At 46.9% G+C, this 17,648-nt stretch overlaps 2 protein-coding genes across 5 annotated transcripts in view; both read left to right on the top strand.

The window, feature by feature from the left end:
* The first annotated feature begins 1,250 nt into the window (after nt 1-1,250).
* LOC138354957 (transitional endoplasmic reticulum ATPase TER94-like) lies at nt 1,251-5,935 on the top strand. The gene is made up of 7 exons (XM_069309568.1): nt 1,251-1,415; nt 1,580-1,676; nt 2,230-2,357; nt 3,557-3,670; nt 4,293-4,487; nt 4,582-4,737; nt 4,893-5,935. The coding sequence occupies exons 1-7, from the start codon at nt 1,290-1,292 to the stop codon at nt 5,130-5,132; spliced, it is 1,056 nt and encodes a 351-aa protein (XP_069165669.1). The 5' UTR covers nt 1,251-1,289; the 3' UTR covers nt 5,133-5,935.
* Nucleotides 5,936-14,692: 8,757 nt separating this feature from the next.
* Nucleotides 14,693-17,648, top strand: part of LOC123771083 (neuronal PAS domain-containing protein 2) — a 232,933-nt gene continuing 229,977 nt past the window's right edge. For all 4 annotated transcript variants that reach the window (XM_069309569.1, XM_045763406.2, XM_069309571.1 and 1 more), the window contains exon 1: nt 14,693-14,935. The gene's annotated coding sequence lies outside the window, so the exon portion shown is untranslated. The remainder of the gene's footprint in view (nt 14,936-17,648) is intronic.

Raw genomic sequence — 17,648 nt, forward strand, 5'->3', positions numbered from 1 at the left:
CAACATACCCATTCCTCTAACACACTTGAGTTGCATATTTTTTTCATGGAAGGTCCATAATAATAATAAACAGTCTCAACTTGAGGTAAATACATGCTCACCCATCTACCTTCTCACATAGACTGACTTGCTCTGGATTAAGAGGCATCAGCTACACCTTCCCAAGGTCACACTGCCCTCTGCGAGCTTAATTAGCTTTCCCACAAACCTCTACCATGGATCGTGGTGAGTCAGGATAAATGAAAATGTGATAATTAAAGCAATGTGGTTTGTTTATACTGATTGCTTCTTGGTAAGCAGTTGGTTTATCATACATTTGCAACACATTTACACACACAGGCAATTGTGGACTTTCCTAACCATTAATTACCGTATTTGCCGGTGTACAAGACATGTTTTTTAATTTTTAAATGTATAAACAAAATTGCCCTGCATCTAATGCTGCCATATTATGATGAGACCAAGTGCCATAGGCTAGGGAGCCAGACGAGCATACTAGGTAAGTTTGCGGGGCACAAAAATTCTTGCTAATAATAAAATATTGAAACGAGCAGTTACCATAGTCTGTTATCACAAACTTGCAAAAAATTGCTTACGATACATCAGCAGTTGTGAAGGAAACTCATGTCATCTTGCCACCTTAACTAGCATACATAACCCACAACTGATGTCATACATTATTTAACTATTGTCTTATCTTAAGATGCATTTATTCATTAAATGATAAATGCTCCTAGAAATTTTAAAGGAATGTTAAACTTTCATCTGCCCGTCAGCCATTTGCAATGAATAAATGACAAAACCAGTGTGTTGTGATAGTGTGCCACCACTGGGTGCGCCGCCCTCGTGCCAACACAAAATATCCCAGCCAGAAATAGAATTTTCACAGCCTGTATAGCAATTCTTGCCCAAAATATAAAGAACTATAAAGCTGATCTTAAAGGAGGTAAGAGTTGGGGTACAAAATTCACTTTAAAATATAATTCAATAAATGTATGATGACATAGTTTTTCCACAAAATATCCTTGTAAAATAGAAGTGCATTGAATGCGAGGGCGAGTCTTTTACGCCGGCAAATATGGTGCTCCTTGTTCAAAACAAGACTTCAATCTTATGGATTTGGCTTTTAGATAATCCATTTAGATAAGCATGAGTAAATTTATGAATTTTTGTAACTAAGGATTATATACCTGTATATATCAGTTTTGATATGTACAATAGATGGTCATAAATTTTCTAAATTGTAAAAATGTTTTATCCATCAGGTACTTAATTCTCTAGCAGTGACTATGGAGAACTTCAGGTTTGCCATGGGCAAGAGCACACCATCAGCCCTCCGTGAGACTGTAGTGGAGGTGCCCAACATTACCTGGCATGACATTGGTGGCTTGGAGAATGTTAAGAGAGAGTTGCAGGTAAGATTTCTTCAAAGATCACTATTAATCTGGAGGCAGAGTTTAAACAAAATGTTATGACCGAGTAGTTTGGCCATCTTGTGGAATATTGTGTAATAACTATTTTAAATTTATTTTAAATGGTATATCCATTACCTTGACAATGTGTTGTTTCCCTAATGTAGGAGCTGGTCCAGTATCCTGTGGAGCACCCAGACAAGTTCCTCAAGTTTGGTATGACCCCCAGCAAGGGTGTCTTGTTCTATGGCCCTCCTGGTTGTGGTGAGTGACACTTTATTATCCTCCTTGCATTTATTTCACACCTAACACTGTCTAGAAATTCATTAAGACTTTGAACCTTATCTTTGTGCTTAATGTAAGACCTGTAGCTAAGCTTTTGAGAAATTTTTAATTAAATTCATCCAGATCTTGCTTAAATAGGGGTCTGTCTCTAGTTTTTTAAATCTTTAAATGCATATAGGATGAATTGGGCATTTTGTGCTTACAAAAATTAAAAAAAAAAAAAGTTTTAAAATCCATATCTTGAACATGTGAAAAAAAGTATACCCCCCAACTTCCCTCCCTCAAAAATTCATGAAGCCCTTTTCAAGATGGCAGATATTTACTGGAGGTCCAAGTTATTAAAACATTGATGTGCCATCACAATTGCTTGCCCCCTCATTGTAATATTACACCGGTAGTTAAATACTTTCCTTACTTCCATATCTATAATTAACTCTTGTAGTGAAGGAAGTCGGAAATGTTGAAATGTATTTCTGCTAATGTTGATTTAGTAATCAATTAATATATCGTATAATATTTTTGCTTCCCTTAGGTAAGACGCTGTTAGCAAAGGCTATTGCTAATGAATGTCAAGCTAACTTCATCTCAATCAAGGGTCCAGAATTACTTACCATGTGGTTTGGTGAATCAGAAGCTAATGTGAGAGATGTGTTTGATAAGGTGAGTCAATCAGCTACAGTATTTTAAGGAATGGTAAAGGTGAAATGTATTTAGTGTTCACAATAGTGGGAATGCCTTAGTGCACTAGATCTGTTGATGCACAAGAAGTATTTACAAGTGTGGATGTGTAGGTGGATTTTTATTTCGCATTTGTCCAGAGCGTGTTCATTCCTGTCAGTTCCAGTCCTAGCTAACCTAGATTAACCTAGCTCACAAGAGTGGTTGTACATGTCCTTTTGTGGATATTTAATATTTATAATGAAATGCAAAAATCAAGTAGCGCTAGAAATAGTTTTTGCGAGATGTACATATGTACTGTATATGTGGGTGTCTCGCACAAATCTTTGATTAACATAGCCAAAATATAACATAAGAATGGCAAACTCAACCAGTCTGCTGGTTGAACCAGTTAGTTCTTTCCAAAAATGCTTCTGGTCTTTGGAAAATGTTCTCAGATCTTCAGTATTTTCTGCATAATATATTTGAATAAAGCATTTCTACATCCTTAAATATTTTAGCTTTGAGCATGGTAACAATGGTTTCAATGATGCTTGCTTCTTGTCAGCAGATAAAAACAATATATGTTCCTCTTTTGCTAACCATTATTTCTGTCACATTGACGAGGAATAATTCAAATAGTATTGTAATGCTCGTGAGTGGACATATCTTGTAAGAGATCCTACTACCCTTTTATCATTTACTCATGCCACTAAGCAACTCCTCCCCTCCCAGGTGTGCAACTCCACACATTCTTGGCAATCTTAAACAAAAATATTGTATACATCTTGCTTGTTAAAGATTTTATTCAATCTCTTAAAGTTTAATATCTAGTATTTTTCTCATTGAGTAATTCTTGCTACTTCTTGAAGTTATGCACTCTTGGATCTTCAAAATACAATTACCCCATAATGACTGTTATTACGTGCATTTTTTATAAAAACCCTCCATATATTACTCGCTGGTGTCATATCATACAGTGTAGACAGTGTAGTTCTTTAAATGAAGTCGATTAGTTTTATACCATTTAATTATTGCATAAATTTTTCAATCTTCAGTCATTATTATTTCTTGGGATACTGTTTCATCTGTTGCTATTCTTGTGGCCTATTCATTCATCTAAATTGTCCATTAAAAAGTTTTAACTTCATGATACCATATTACTTTTATAAAATAAACTACCTCGCATACCTTATTTTTAGGCTCGTGCTGCTGCACCTTGTGTGTTGTTCTTCGATGAGTTGGACAGCATTGCCAAGGCCCGAGGAGGTTCTGCGGGTGATGCAGGCGGAGCTGCTGACCGAGTCATTAATCAGGTAACATTAAAATGTTTGTGTAATATTGTACTTGCTTAATTGGCTAGGATTCCAAACATTTATTTCGCACCTTGCAGAACTTCTTATGAATTGTGTGTGTAGGTAGCATTTTATTTTATTAGGCCAGTCATATCTTCCAATCAACATAGTGGTACTGTGTTTGACTTTTATTACAGATGGGACTCGATGAGTTTTCTTTATTCAATCTTAAATTTCCAGTAGGGTTTAGTTTACATATTATTGTAGTAACGTTCTTAGACCTTGGTAATTGTAATCACATGAGGGGTACGATTCAGTAGGAATTGACTTGTTTTAGCAAATCTCCTAAAAATGTAAATGCTTATATAGATGAATACAAATGGGCAATTTTATTTTGGTTTGTTTAACTATCAAATTGCTTGCCCAAGGGTATTATGTGTGAATAATGTGTACTGTAATTAGTGTAATAAAATTAAAGCAGAATGTTAATTAACTATTAAGTGACTGCATTTGTTTTTTGGCAAGTGTTGTTTATATAAGAGATAATTGAGATGATTATAACAATCTTAGAGCATAAAATAAATTGGTGTAATATAAATTTGGTAGTTTGAACCTTGACATGAAGTTTGTTTCTCTGATGTAGGTACTTACGGAAATGGATGGAATGGGTGCCAAGAAAAATGTCTTCATCATCGGTGCAACAAACAGACCTGATATTATTGATCCAGCTATTTTACGACCAGGGCGTTTGGACCAGTTGATCTACATACCCCTTCCTGATGAAAAGTCTAGAGTACAGATCCTTAAGGCATGCTTGAGGAAATCCCCAGTGTCTAAGGTAGGATACTTGGTTTTGTCTTAACTTTGCACAAATTTGTTCCATTTCTTTGAAATATTTACATTACTAAAATTATATTTCTTAACTATTTCAGCGGGTGGATTTGGATTACCTTGCAAAAGTGTCCCATGGATTCTCTGGTGCGGATCTGACAGAAATCTGCCAGAGGGCTTGCAAGCTGGCTATCAGGCAGGCTATTGAAGCAGACATCAAGCGGGAGAGAGAGCGAGCTGCTGGAGACAACATGGATGTTAGTATCAAAATCTAGAGCCATCATTTTAATCTATAATTTAATATAAAACAAAAAATATACTGCAATGCAATGCTTAGGCTACATGTTTAAATAAAAAAACTGTATTAAGTTAAAATTTTTAAGGTCGGCTTGTTTTCTTTATGTATTGACAGATGGAGGAAGAAGACCCTGTGCCAGAGATAACTCGGGATCACTTTGAAGAAGCTATGAAGTATGCTCGCCGTTCTGTTTCAGACAATGATATTCGCAAATATGAAATGTTCTCCCAGACGCTTCAGCAGAGTCGAGGGTTTGGGTCCAATTTTCGGTTCCCAGATCAACAAGGTCAGGGAGGCAGCAGCCACGGTGGAAACTTTGGTGCAGATGGAGAGGATGATGATCTATACTCTTAAAAGCTTCTTTTCTTCCCAGTGGGTGATAAATGCTTCAGGGAGAATCAATCTACTTTCAAAATGAATTAGAACATCATTCATGAGTGATGTGTGAAATACAAAATGTTTATTGAAGATGTGCCCGTGCAAGTGTGCACATGTTCAGCAATATTGACTTTTAGTTTTTGGTCAAAAGGACCTAGGATATTATTATGCATCCAGCAATCACGCCTTGACAAGTTGACCTACATCCCAATTGTTTACCAAGTAGTTTTTTTTTAGGGTATGGTGTTTTTTTTGTGGTCCAGGAAAAACACCCCTATTCATGAATGATAGAAATCCAGGACAAATGGTAACTAGTAAGTAGAGGGAATGATAATATATGCAGGGGCTAAGAAAGCTTGTACAGTACTAGAAGTGCAGGGAATGGGTAAGTTATATTGGGCATTGATGCAACTTTGTGAGAACATTTTGTTGCAAGCTTTGGAATTTCACTGTAACAATCTGTGTTATTTGTTGCATTTTAGATATTTTGTCCTTTAAGGCAAGTTAAACAAATTTATTGTATTTTTTATATGAATTCAGTAGTAATAGTTAAAATGTTTCATGCACTCTGAGGCAGTTCATTATGAAGATCCTATTATTTATGAGAGGTATGCTGCTTGCACCTTTGATACAAACTAGTGCTCCACTGATAAGTATTTTTTTTGTGTACTGGATTATTGGTAAGGAGCAGTACATGTGGTGATTGTATTATATTCCCATGTGTAAATGTTAATACATAAACTTACCTTTTCTTACACAGTAAAAAAGAGAAGTCTTAAGTGATTATTTAAATTAACCTGGTAAAAATAAATTCACAAGTTAATATTTATTAGTAAGTAAAAATGAATTGGAAGAATGCACAAGCAATGGTTGAACCAATTGGCTCGTCTAGATAGCCCACCTTGTTAGATGTTGAGTCAAGTGGACATTGCAGGATTGGTATCCCTATCATTCCATGTTGAGTCAAGTGGACATTGCAGGATTGGTATCCCTATCATTCCATGTTGAGTCAAGTGGACATTGCAGGATTGGTATCCCTATCATTCCATGTTGAGTCAAGTGAACATTGCAGGATTGGTATCCCTATCATTACATGGAATACCATTCTGTTCCATCAATTGTGACCCATGTACAAGTATACTGTTCATTACTTCCCTTACTGGGCTCTGTGATGGGTGGGGGTGCAGGTCAGCCAAGTCTTTATTCCATTTGGATTGCATTTCTCCTCAGTCTCTTCTCTTCTCCTGCTCGTGTATACACTACAAACTAGAAGCTGTCCTCAACTTCAAACACCGGGATGGTCTGCCTTTTCCTGAAGCGAGATGCCAAGTTCGCCGTCTCACCCCTTTTGCTGGCGTATCCTATGCTCGTGTGTTCCGTTCTACCTCTCCTCGTCCTTCCCACCTTCCTCAGTCTCGCAACCGTTTCCAGGCCTTAGACACGAACATACCCACCACCACCTCCCCTGTAACTTTACTGTACGTTCTGTCCCGAAGGGGGCCCTCTCCTGGTTCTCCATCTGAAGTTGTCTCCCTACCCAGTCTGCCATGTCTCCTGTGTCTTCTTTCCCTTTCCCCTAGTCTCTTGGCCCTCCACGTTGCCTGTCTGTCCAGGCTGATGTCCATCACCCTCCCAGTAATCTTCATGTTGTACACTCCCGTTCTTATCCTGTTGAGACAATTGAGTCTGTCACCCAGTACGTTGTTGCTGGAACACCTGTCTCTTGAGTCAGAAACGTAAGCCTGGCTCCTCTCCTTCGTCCTCCCTGGCAGGTAAGAAGGCATCGCTTTCTTCCTCACCCCGACATCTGACTTTCTCGTTCCATCCGCTTCCATTTTAACTGTCGACATACCTTTAGGTTATGTTCTGACTAACACCCGAGGCCGCCTTCTCGAACCGTTCGTCCTCTCTCCTTCCCTTTCTCTTCTGAATTCTGGTGAGCCCACCCATGAGCCCATGTAGACTCGAACTCTCACCCTTTCCTTTTTTGATCTTTCTCTCTGCTCGTCGTCCCTTTACTTAGATCTCACGTGGCTGGTTCTTGACCTCCATAACAGTGACCATTTCCCCAGCCTTATTTCCTTTTTCTCTTTTCACTCTCACCTCTTCTTCTCTAGGTGGCAGTTTGCCAATGCTGACTGGAACCTATTCACCCTCCGCGCTACTCTCACTGACCTCTCTGCCTCTTCCTCGCACCCTCCTTTTTCAGGACACCATCTTCGATGCCATCTGTTTTATTCCTCGATGCCATCTGCTTTATTCCTCGCTCTACCTCCCGGGGCCCACGGAAGTGCGTTCCCTGGTGGAATGCGGACTGCTCGGGCTGTGCGCTGTAAGCGTGGTACTCTTGTGGTGGACCCAATGCAAGTCGCAACTGAACTGAGTCCCCACTTTTATTCTGTTAGCTCTGGTTTTCATCTTCCTCAATCCATCCTTCCTTCGTAAGCCCGTTCTTGAATCTCATCCCTTAGATTTCCGCACTCATCTCCGCATTCCCTATAACGATCCCATCTCTCTAAACTTCAGTCTGCCCTGGCCCTCTGCGGTTCTACGGCAGCGGGCTCGGATGACATTCATTATGCGATGCTTCGCCATCTCCCTCCTTGCACGTCTCGGTATTTACCGAGTTTATAACCAGGTCTGGGAGTCGTCGTCAGTCCTTGTGGACTGGCTCGATGCCGTTGTACTTCCTATTCGGAAACCGGCTTCTCTCGGGACATCCCCTAAGGACTTCCGCCCTGTTGGCCTCAAGAGTTGTCTGCAAACTCTTTGAGCGTATGGTAAATGTTCGTCTGGTGTGGTTCTTGGAACACCATCACCACCTCTATTCTCCTCAATTTGATTTTCGCAAGTGCCGCAGCACAACAGATGTCCTGGTGAACTTGGAGGTCTATATTCGTACTGCTTTGCTGCGACCTCCGTTGTTGGTGTCCTTTTTGACCTGGAAAAGGCTTATGACACAACCTGGAGATAGCATATTCTGGCCCAACTGCGTTCTTTTGGCCTTCGTGATCATCTCCCTCTCATCCTCCAAAGCTTCGTATTCCTTTGAGTCAGGCTTGGTACCACTATCTCCGCCTCCTTTCAGCAATACAAAGGTGTGCCCCAGGGTAGTGTTCTGAGCACTACAATTTTTCTAGTTGCCCTCAATGATCTTCTTTTCTCCCTTCCTTCTGGCATCTTCTCCGCTCTTTTATGTCGATGATCTTACTCTTTGCTGTCGAGGTGATGATTTGCCTCTCCTTCATCGGCGGCTTCAACTTGCGATTGATGCCGTGTCGTCTTGGGCCACCGATCATGGCTTAAAGTTATCTGCAACTAAGACTTGTGCTATGACTTTTACTCGAAAGCATGTCGTCCTCCTTTGTCACTTTATGGCCATCCCCTTGTGTACAAAGATTCCACGAAGCTTTTGGGGTTAATCTTTGACACAAGTTTGTCTTGGTCGCCCCATATCTCTTACCTCAAGAGTTGAATGCGCCAAGGCCCTTAAGTAGCCTTAAGGCTAAGGCTACTTGAGGTTTTGTCCCATACTTATTGGGGAGCGGATAGGCGCACGCTCCTCTATTTGCACTCCTCTCTCGTCCTGTCTAAACTCTATTATAGTTGCCCTGCATATTCTTCGCCATTTTGATCCTTTGCACTATACTGGGTTGCGCCTCGGCTCCGGTGCCTTTCGTTCAACTCCTACCCTCAGCTTGTACGCTGACACTGGCTTCCTATCGCTCCAGGACCGCCGTGATATCTTCTCTATCTTGCACAATCCTTACAGTATCCTCACTCTTGCCTCTGTCGTACTTTGACTTTTACCCCTCCTGTAGTTCCTGTTCCTCTTCACCATCACCTTCTTTCTGTCCGTTTATCTCACTTAAAAGATTCTCTTTCGGTTCGTATTACCAATGTTTTTCCTCGTATTGTTCTGTCCTTGTCCCCGTGGAGGGTCCCCCTTCCCAAATTTTGTACTTGCCTGACTCGCATCACTAAAGCTTTTACCCCTCCTACAGTTCTGAAACGCCTTTTCCTTGAGCACTTTTCTTCACGCTCCCACTCCGTTTCCGTTTTCACAGATGGGTCTAAGTCTGCTGACGGTGTAGGCTACTCTGTTTTTTTCCTACTCTGTTCTTTTGTGGTGGTAGTTGACTCTCGTAGTGCCCTCATGGCTTTGGGTTAGTTAATCTAATCCACTCTGTGGTCATCGAGATACAACATTGGCTGTTTCTTATCCAGTAAATTTTAAGTTGGTAGAGTTTTGCTGGGTTCCCAGCCATGTTGGTGTCTTTAAATGAGCGTGCTGATGCTGCCGCTAAGGAAGCTATCCACACGTCCCATCTCCTGTAAATGTATTCCTTATTCCGACTTTTACCAAGTAATTCATTCCTCCATACTTGCCCGTTGGCAGGGTTGTTGGTCCTCTGTTACTGGTAACAAACTGCGTACTATTAAGAGTCGTGTGTCCCTGTTGCCTTCCTCCTACCAATGTAACCGGCGGTGGGAAACGGCTCTGGCTAGATAACGTATTGGCCATACGAGTTTAACTCATGGTCACTTAATGGAGCGCCACCCTGCTCCTTATTGTCCTAATTGCATTGTTTCTCTTATGGTCGTGCACATTCTTGTTGAATGTCCTGACTTCAGGGACGAGCGTGTGTCTTGCTTTCCGACCGTCCCTCGTGGTCAGTTGTTCCTTGATTGTGAATCGGATTCTTTTGATATCGTTTGCCTTATGGGTTTCTGTTCTCGTAATGGCATCCTTGGTGATATTTAGCGCCCTCTGATTACTCTGCACATTTGGTGGTGGTACATACATAGCCTTCCCAGTTTGGTGCCTTCCTCTGATAATTACTTGTGTGTGTTCCTCTGGTGTTACTACTACCCTTGCCTGTCGTTCTTGCGTCACCTTCCCGTTTCGTTATTAGCTGTCCCTCCAACTCTTGGTCCTCTCCTCTCTCTCTCTCTGGCCCTCCCAAGCATATGGCAGTGTGGGCCAATATCCACCCTCCAACACCTTGATGCTAGAGCAACTCTCAGAAACGTTACCGATCCCTGATCCTCCCCAGCGGGTAAGAAGATAATTTTCTCCCTGCCTCAACCCTCCATTATTACTCCTGCACCACCTCTCAGTTTGGTAGTGGAGCCGTCTGTCCTCACTATGGGAGTTCGCATGTTCCTTCCTCTGAAGCCCGCTCCCTGCTCCGGGGCACGCCGTTGTTCGTTCCCGAGCCCCCTTGACTGTGCTCCTCCCTGGCTGATCAAATCTCGCCGGACCTTGATGACTTCAGCACAGCCCCCACTCGCCACAACCTTCTCTGTTGAATTACGCCTTCCAACTCTAGTTTCTCCTATTTTAATCTTGCCAAGTTCTATGCATTTATTTTGTCTCGTATCTTTATTTCTTGTTTTCTTTTAGTACTGCTGTTCCACTTCGAGTCTACCTTGAAGACTGTCCCATAATTTTGGACAATTGTATTTTTCATATTATCACTAGGGATGATTTATCCTGTTTATAATTCTTGGCGAGTCCGGCAGTGTTATAGCTCTATATCTCGTTTGTCTTTGCTCTCGTGCTGGTACTTTGTGATGTTTAGTGGCTCTTGCATGTCCATCAACATAGACGGTGCTACATAGTTTACCCGGCGTGGCCCCGCTTTATAATTACTTACACGACTAAAACTTTGATGTAAGGGTATATTGGACTGTACTGACATCTGTTAATAAAGTGCAGTATGTCTGATTTGATTGACAATGCTGTTTTACCGTTCAAGGACAGTGTGTAGGCAGTTAAATATAAAATATAATGCTACCAGTGGACATTTACATTTACACCATGAAGTTAGAGCAAGTATAAGAGATTCACCAGTAAAGGACAAGAATAAGATGCATTTCATGTCTGGTGCAGAGAAATATATTATTTCTCCCAGTTGAGGTAAATGGTTTAATGTTATGAACATTGGTAAGTAAACGTGAACATATCAGTGTTAGGTGCAACAAATGTTGACACCAGCTGTTGGAATAAGGTGTTATTATGGCACGAGACTTGCCATGAGAGCTAAATAGTAAATTGATCATGGTAGAAGCAGTAATGAAATTCAACCAGTAAATCGAGCTTAAATGTAATACATATAAGCCTACAAAATACATAAAAGCGTTTCTTTTCAATATTCAGATGTGCTGGCAAAAAATTGTCTTAATGGCTCTCGAGAGGAGCCAAGACCCTAAACACTGGCTGGGAAGCATAATAAACTGCCACTCATAGGATGGGTACACTGTGCACATTAATCTACCCCACTCAGGATGAAGATTAAGCCACCCCAAGAGAGGGCACGGGCATGAATAGCCCGTAATCAGGATGAATATGGAGCTCACAATAAATGGCGGTTGTAGTGCAGTACACTCAGGGGTGACAGGTGCAGTGTAGTACCCTCAGGGGCACCAGGTGTAGTGTAGTACCCTCAGGGGCACCAGGTGTAGTGTACCCTCAGGGGTACCAGGGGTCGCAGGTGTAGTGTAGTAACCTCAGGGGCACCAGGGGTGGCAGGTGTAGTGTAGTACCCTCAGGGGCACCAGGGGTGGCAGGTGTAGTGTAGTACCCTCAGGGGCACCAGGGGTGGCAGGTGTAGTGTAGTACCCTCAGGGGCACCAGGGGTGGCAGGTGTAGTGTAGTACCCTCAGGGGCACCAGGGGTGGCAGGTGTAGTGTAGTACCCTCAGGGGTGGCAGGTGTAGTGTAGTACCCTCAGGGGCACCAGGGGTGACAGGTGCAGTGTAGTACCCTCAGGGGCACCAGGGGTGACAGGTGTAGTGTAGTACCCTCAGGGGCACCAGGGGTGACAGTTGTAGTGTAGTACCCTCAGGGGTGGCAGGTGTAGTGTAGCCCCCTCAGGGGATGGGGTGGCAGGTGTAGTGTAGCCCCCTCAGGGGATGGGGTGGCAGGTGTAGTGTAGCCCCCTCAGGGGATGGGGTGGCAGGTGTAGTGTAGCCCCCGAGGGGTGGCAGGTGAAGTGTAGCCCTCTCAGGAGCTGGTGTCTCTGGGGGAGGCAGGTGTAGTGTAGCCCCCTCAGGGGCTGCGGTCCCTGGGGGGAGGCAGGTGTAGTGTAGCCCCCTCAGGGGCTGGGGCCCCCGGGGGGTGGCAGGTGTAGTGTTGCCCCCTTAGGGGCTGGGGTCCCTGGGGGAGGCAGGTGTAGTGTAGCCCCCTCAGGGGCTGGGGTCCCGGGGGGGTGGCAGGTGTAGTGTAGCCCCCTCAGGGGCTGGGGTCCCTGGGGGAGGCAGGTGTAGTGTAGCCCCCTCAGGGGCTGGGGTCCCCGAGGGGTGGCAGGTGTAGTGTAGCCCCCTCAGGGGCTGGGGTATCTGGGGGGAGGCAGGTGTAGTGTAGCCCCCCTCACGGGCTGGGCCCCCGGGGGTGGCAGGTGTAGTGTAGCCCCCTCAGGGGCTGGGGTCCCTGGGGGTGGCAGGTGTAGTGTAGCCCCCCTCAGGGGCTGGTGTGTCTGGGGGTGGCAGGTGTAGTGTAGCCCCCCTCAGGGGCAGGTGTCCCTGGGGGTGGCAGGTGTAGTGTAGCCCCCCCTCAGGGGCTGGTGTCCCTGGGGGTGGCAGGTGTAGTGTAGCCCCCTCAGGGGCTGGTGTCCCTGGGGGTGGCAGGTGTAGTGTAGCCCCCTCATGGGCTAGGGTCCCCAGAGGAGGCAGGTGTAGTGTAGCCCCCTCAGGGGCTAGGGTCCCCAGAGGCAGGTGTAGTGTAGCCCCCTCAGGGGCTGGTGTCCCTGGGGGTGGCAGGTGTAGTGTAGCCCCCTCAGGGGCTGGGGTCCCCAGGGGAGGCAGGTGTAGTGTAGCCCCTTCAGGGGCTGGTGTCCCTGGGGGTGGCAGGTGTAGTGTAGCCCCCTCAGGGGCTGGGATCCCCAGGGAAGGCAGGTGTAGTGTAGCCCCCTCAGGGGCTGGTGTCCCTAGGGGTGGCAGGTGTAGTGTAGTCCCCTCAGGGGCTGGTGTCCCTGGGGGTGGCAGGTGTAGTGTAGCCCCCCTCAGGGGCTGGGGTCCCGGGGGTGGCAGGTGTAGTGTAGCCCCCTCAAGGGCTGGGGCCCCCGGGGGTGGCAGGTGTAGTGTAGCCCCCTCACGGGCTGGGGTCCCTGGGGGAGGCAGGTGTAGTGTAGCCCCCTCAGGGGCTGGGGTCCCCGAGGGGTGGCAGGTGTAGTGTAGCCCCCTCAGGGGCTGGGGTATCTGGGGGGAGGCAGGTGTAGTGTAGCCCCCCTCACGGGCTGGGCCCCCGGGGGTGGCAGGTGTAGTGTAGCCCCCTCAGGGGCTGGGGTCCCTGGGGGTGGCAGGTGTAGTGTAGCCCCCCTCAGGGGCTGGTGTGTCTGGGGGTGGCAGGTGTAGTGTAGCCCCCCTCAGGGGCAGGTGTCCCTGGGGGTGGCAGGTGTAGTGTAGCCCCCCCTCAGGGGCTGGTGTCCCTGGGGGTGGCAGGTGTAGTGTAGCCCCCTCAGGGGCTGGTGTCCCTGGGGGTGGCAGGTGTAGTGTAGCCCCCTCATGGGCTAGGGTCCCCAGAGGAGGCAGGTGTAGTGTAGCCCCCTCAGGGGCTAGGGTCCCCAGAGGCAGGTGTAGTGTAGCCCCCTCAGGGGCTGGTGTCCCTGGGGGTGGCAGGTGTAGTGTAGCCCCCTCAGGGGCTGGGGTCCCCAGGGGAGGCAGGTGTAGTGTAGCCCCCTCAGGGGCTGGTGTCCCTGGGGGTGGCAGGTGTAGTGTAGCCCCCTCAGGGGCTGGGATCCCCAGGGAAGGCAGGTGTAGTGTAGCCCCCTCAGGGGCTGGTGTCCCTAGGGGTGGCAGGTGTAGTGTAGCCCCCTCAGGGGCTGGTGTCCCTGGGGGTGGCAGGTGTAGTGTAGCCCCCCTCAGGGGCTGGGGTCCCGGGGGTGGCAGGTGTAGTGTAGCCCCCTCAAGGGCTGGGGCCCCCGGGGGTGGCAGGTGTAGTGTAGCCCCCTCACGGGCTGGGGTCCCTGGGGGAGGCAGGTGTAGTGTAGCACCCTCAGGGGCTGGGGTACCTCGGGGAGGCAGGTGTAGTGTAGCACCCTCAGGGGCTGGGGTCCCTGGGGGAGGCAGGTGTAGTGTAGCACCCTCAGGGGCTGGGGCCCCCGGGGGGTGGCAGGTGTAGTGTAGCACCCTCAGGGGCTGGGTCCCCGGGGGGTGGCAGGTGTAGTGTAGCCTCCTCAGGGGCTGGGGTCTCTGGGGGTGGCAGGTGTAGTGTAGCCCCCTCAGGGGCTGAGGTCCCCGGGGGGTGGCAGGTGTGGTGTAGCCCCCTCAGGGGTTGGGGTCTCTGGGGGTGGCAGGTGTGGTGTAGCCCCCTCAGGGGCTGAGGTCCCCGGGGGGTGGCAGGTGTGGTGTAGCCCCCTCAGGGGCTGAGGTCCCCGGGGGGTGGCAGGTGTGGTGTAGCCCCCTCAGGGGTTGGGGTCTCTGGGGGTGGCAGGTGTGGTGTAGCCCCCCGCAGGGTCTTGACCCCCCTGGGGGATGGAGGAGGGAGGCCGCTGCCGCCATCTGTCAACACGGGGCGGCAGTGGACAACATGGCGGGCAGTGAGTGCCGGCGCAGACGACGCTCTCCGTGATTTTCGGTGTAAACCTCACTTGTCAGGAGCGGTGACACCATGTTTCACGTGACGTAGGCACTCGTGAGTGTCGAGTAGTGTCACTCGGGCAGGTGCAGCGCTCCCCCGGCACTCTTGAGTGGATATAACCGCTCAAAATGCGCTAGTTGACGGGGCCAGACCTCGTCACCACCACCTACAGGGAGTCCTTGCCTCTCCGAGCTGCGGTGAGTACTGTCTCTCTTGTGTCCTTAATGATCCCCCAGGGTCACCCTGGGAGGAGCTCACCCTGGGAGGGGGTCACCCTGGGAGGCAGAGTTGCTGTGGGCGCCTCCAGTCACTTGTGCAGTCACTTGTGTGGGCCTGGGACACGTATACATGCATGCTGGCGCTCCTCCCGTGTTGTATAACACCTGGCCTCCCCTGGCTACTCGACGCCCTGGGCAGCCAGGTGTGTGTCAAGCTGTCTCTTGTGTGAGAACATGTGTCGTGTTGGGGGGGGGGTCTTTGACAAGCCGTCGGCTTTCTGTCCTCGTCCAGGCTACAAGTCCAATGGGTAAATTCGTGTTTGTGGGAAGGTATATTAGGGTCAGGTGTGTTGGGACGTGAAAAGTGTCAGGTGTATGGAGACAGGTATATAGTGACATGTGTGTGGGGGCAGGTATATGAGGTCACGTTGGTGGGGGACAGGTGTACAGTGTCATGTGTGTGAGGGCAGGTATATAAGGTCACGGTGGTGGGGACATGTGTGTGAGGGCAGGTATATGAGGTCACGTTGGTGGGGACAGGTGTATAGTGTCATGTGTGTAAGGGCAGGTATATAAGATTACGTTGGTGGGGAACAGGTGTATAGTGTCATGTGTGTGAGGGCAGGTATATAAGATTACGTTGGTGGGGAACAGGTGTATAGTGTCATGTATGTGAGGGTAGGTATATAAGATCACGTTGGTGGGGGACAGGTGTATGGGGGGACAGATGTATAGTGTCATGTGTGTGGGGACAGGTATAAAGTGTCGAATAGTTGTGGACAGGTGTATGTGGTCAAGATTATTTTTGTTAACGAGGCGTGTGCTGGGTCAGATGTGTCGCGTCAGGTATATATATATGATCAAGTGTTTGTGATATAGACCAGAGATTTGAGGTAATGAATATTAGAACAAGTTCACAGGTTGGTAGGGGGGGGAGGTGGAAGTGTATGGGAGCAGGTGTGTAATGAGGAGGTTGGTGCCAGGTGTAAGCCAGGTAGGTGTACAATGTCAGTTGTGTGAGGCTTCAGTATGTAGAGTTATACCCCGTGTCACGGCCGTTTTTTTTTCCTACCACAGACGTGGCCAGACATTTACAATGCTAACCAACATATATACATTTTCTTCTGTCCTCCATGGACAGGGTTAGAGAAGTGTTAAACATATAGTTCAAGGGTTTATTGAACACTCAACCACAGAAGGTGATTCGGTGCTTTTAAAATGCTAAGCTAACGTATATACGTAAATACATAGATACACAGATTTACGTATGCCCTACATAAAGTGTTTGATGTGTCTTTTACATAGTGTCATTAATGTGCATTTACAAAGGTGAAATGTAATTCTGATCAGCTTCCATATATACTTTATACCCCATACATATACACACACACACACACACACATATGCATACATATATACACACACATGCATTCACATACATTTGTCTCATTTACTCTGACAGGGTGAGATAGCTGATAAAGAAACTAGTGTGCAATTAAGCACTTAATCACTGAAGGTGATGAAGGTGCTTTTACAAGCTCAGGTTATATAGTTACATCATATATATACATTGTATAATTGATATATTACATGGTCAATCTTGGATACAGGTCTAATATATCATCAAGTGTTCCAGTACTCATATAGTAACCACAGAGTTCAGCATACCTTAGCCCAGGAGGGCGAAAGTCAGTCAATATGGGACATTCTACAATATAATGTTCAAGAGAGTGCATGTTTTCTCTTTCACAAAGTTGACACATTGTGTACTCGACACTTTCACACAGTTGACACATTGTGTACTCGACACTTTCACACAGTTGACACATTGTGTACTCGACACTTTCACACAGTTGACACATTGTGTACTCGACACTTTCACACAGTTGACACATTGTGTACTGGACACTTTCACAAAGTTGACACATTGTGTACTGGACACTTTCACAAAGTTGACACATTGTGTACTCGACATTTGGGTTTTGAGAAAGCTGCCAGATACGTCTATATCCCAGGCGTATTCTGGCCACTATAACATCACATTGCCGGGTTCTTGTTCTATTAGTCCCATATGTGAATGTCTCCTCACGATATCTATCATAATATTTAATGCTACAACTTATTTGTGAATTTGTTAGGTCGGTGAGATCTTCATTAGATTGTTGTTAAAGATTCGCTACCTGAAACAAAAAGTTCCAAGTAACACGGGCTATGGTGAGCCCGTAGATAGTTATATATTTGTTTAAGTATTGTCTTTGTCACTGGTCACGGCCGTGATGCAGAGTAGGCCTATAGTAGGCTCAGTTGTGTGGAGCCCGGATAATAGAGTCGGTTGTGTAGAGCCCGGATAATAGGGTGGGTTGTGTGGAGCCCGGATAATAGAGTCGGTTGTGTGGAGCCCGGATAATAGGGTCGGTTGTGTGGAGCCCGGATAATAGGGTCGGTTGTGTGGAGGCCGGATAATAGGGTCGGTTGTGTGGAGCCCGGATAATAGGGTCGGTTGTGTGGAGCCCGGATAATAGGGTCGGTTGTGTGGAGCCCGGATAATAGGGTCGGTTGTGTGGAGCCCGGATAATAGGGTCGGTTGTGTGGAGCCCGGATAATAGGGTCGGTTGTGTGGAGCCCGGATAATAGGGTCGGTTGTGTGGAGCCCGGATAATAGGGTCGGTTGTGTGGAGCCCGGATAATAGGG

The sequence above is a fragment of the Procambarus clarkii genome, chromosome 65, assembly GCF_040958095.1.
Source record: "Procambarus clarkii isolate CNS0578487 chromosome 65, FALCON_Pclarkii_2.0, whole genome shotgun sequence".
In the NCBI taxonomy this organism is placed as follows: Eukaryota; Metazoa; Arthropoda; class Malacostraca; order Decapoda; family Cambaridae; genus Procambarus; species Procambarus clarkii.

Coding starts and splice junctions, on each gene's coding strand:
- LOC138354957 (XM_069309568.1), top strand. CDS start 1,290: ATGGAGAACTTCAGGTTTGCCATGGGCAAGAGCACACCATCAGCCCTC. Junction 1,677..2,229: donor CTATGGCCCTCCTGGTTGTG/GTGAGTGACACT, acceptor TGCTTCCCTTAG/GTAAGACGCTGTTAGCAAAG. Junction 3,671..4,292: donor CTGACCGAGTCATTAATCAG/GTAACATTAAAA, acceptor TCTCTGATGTAG/GTACTTACGGAAATGGATGG.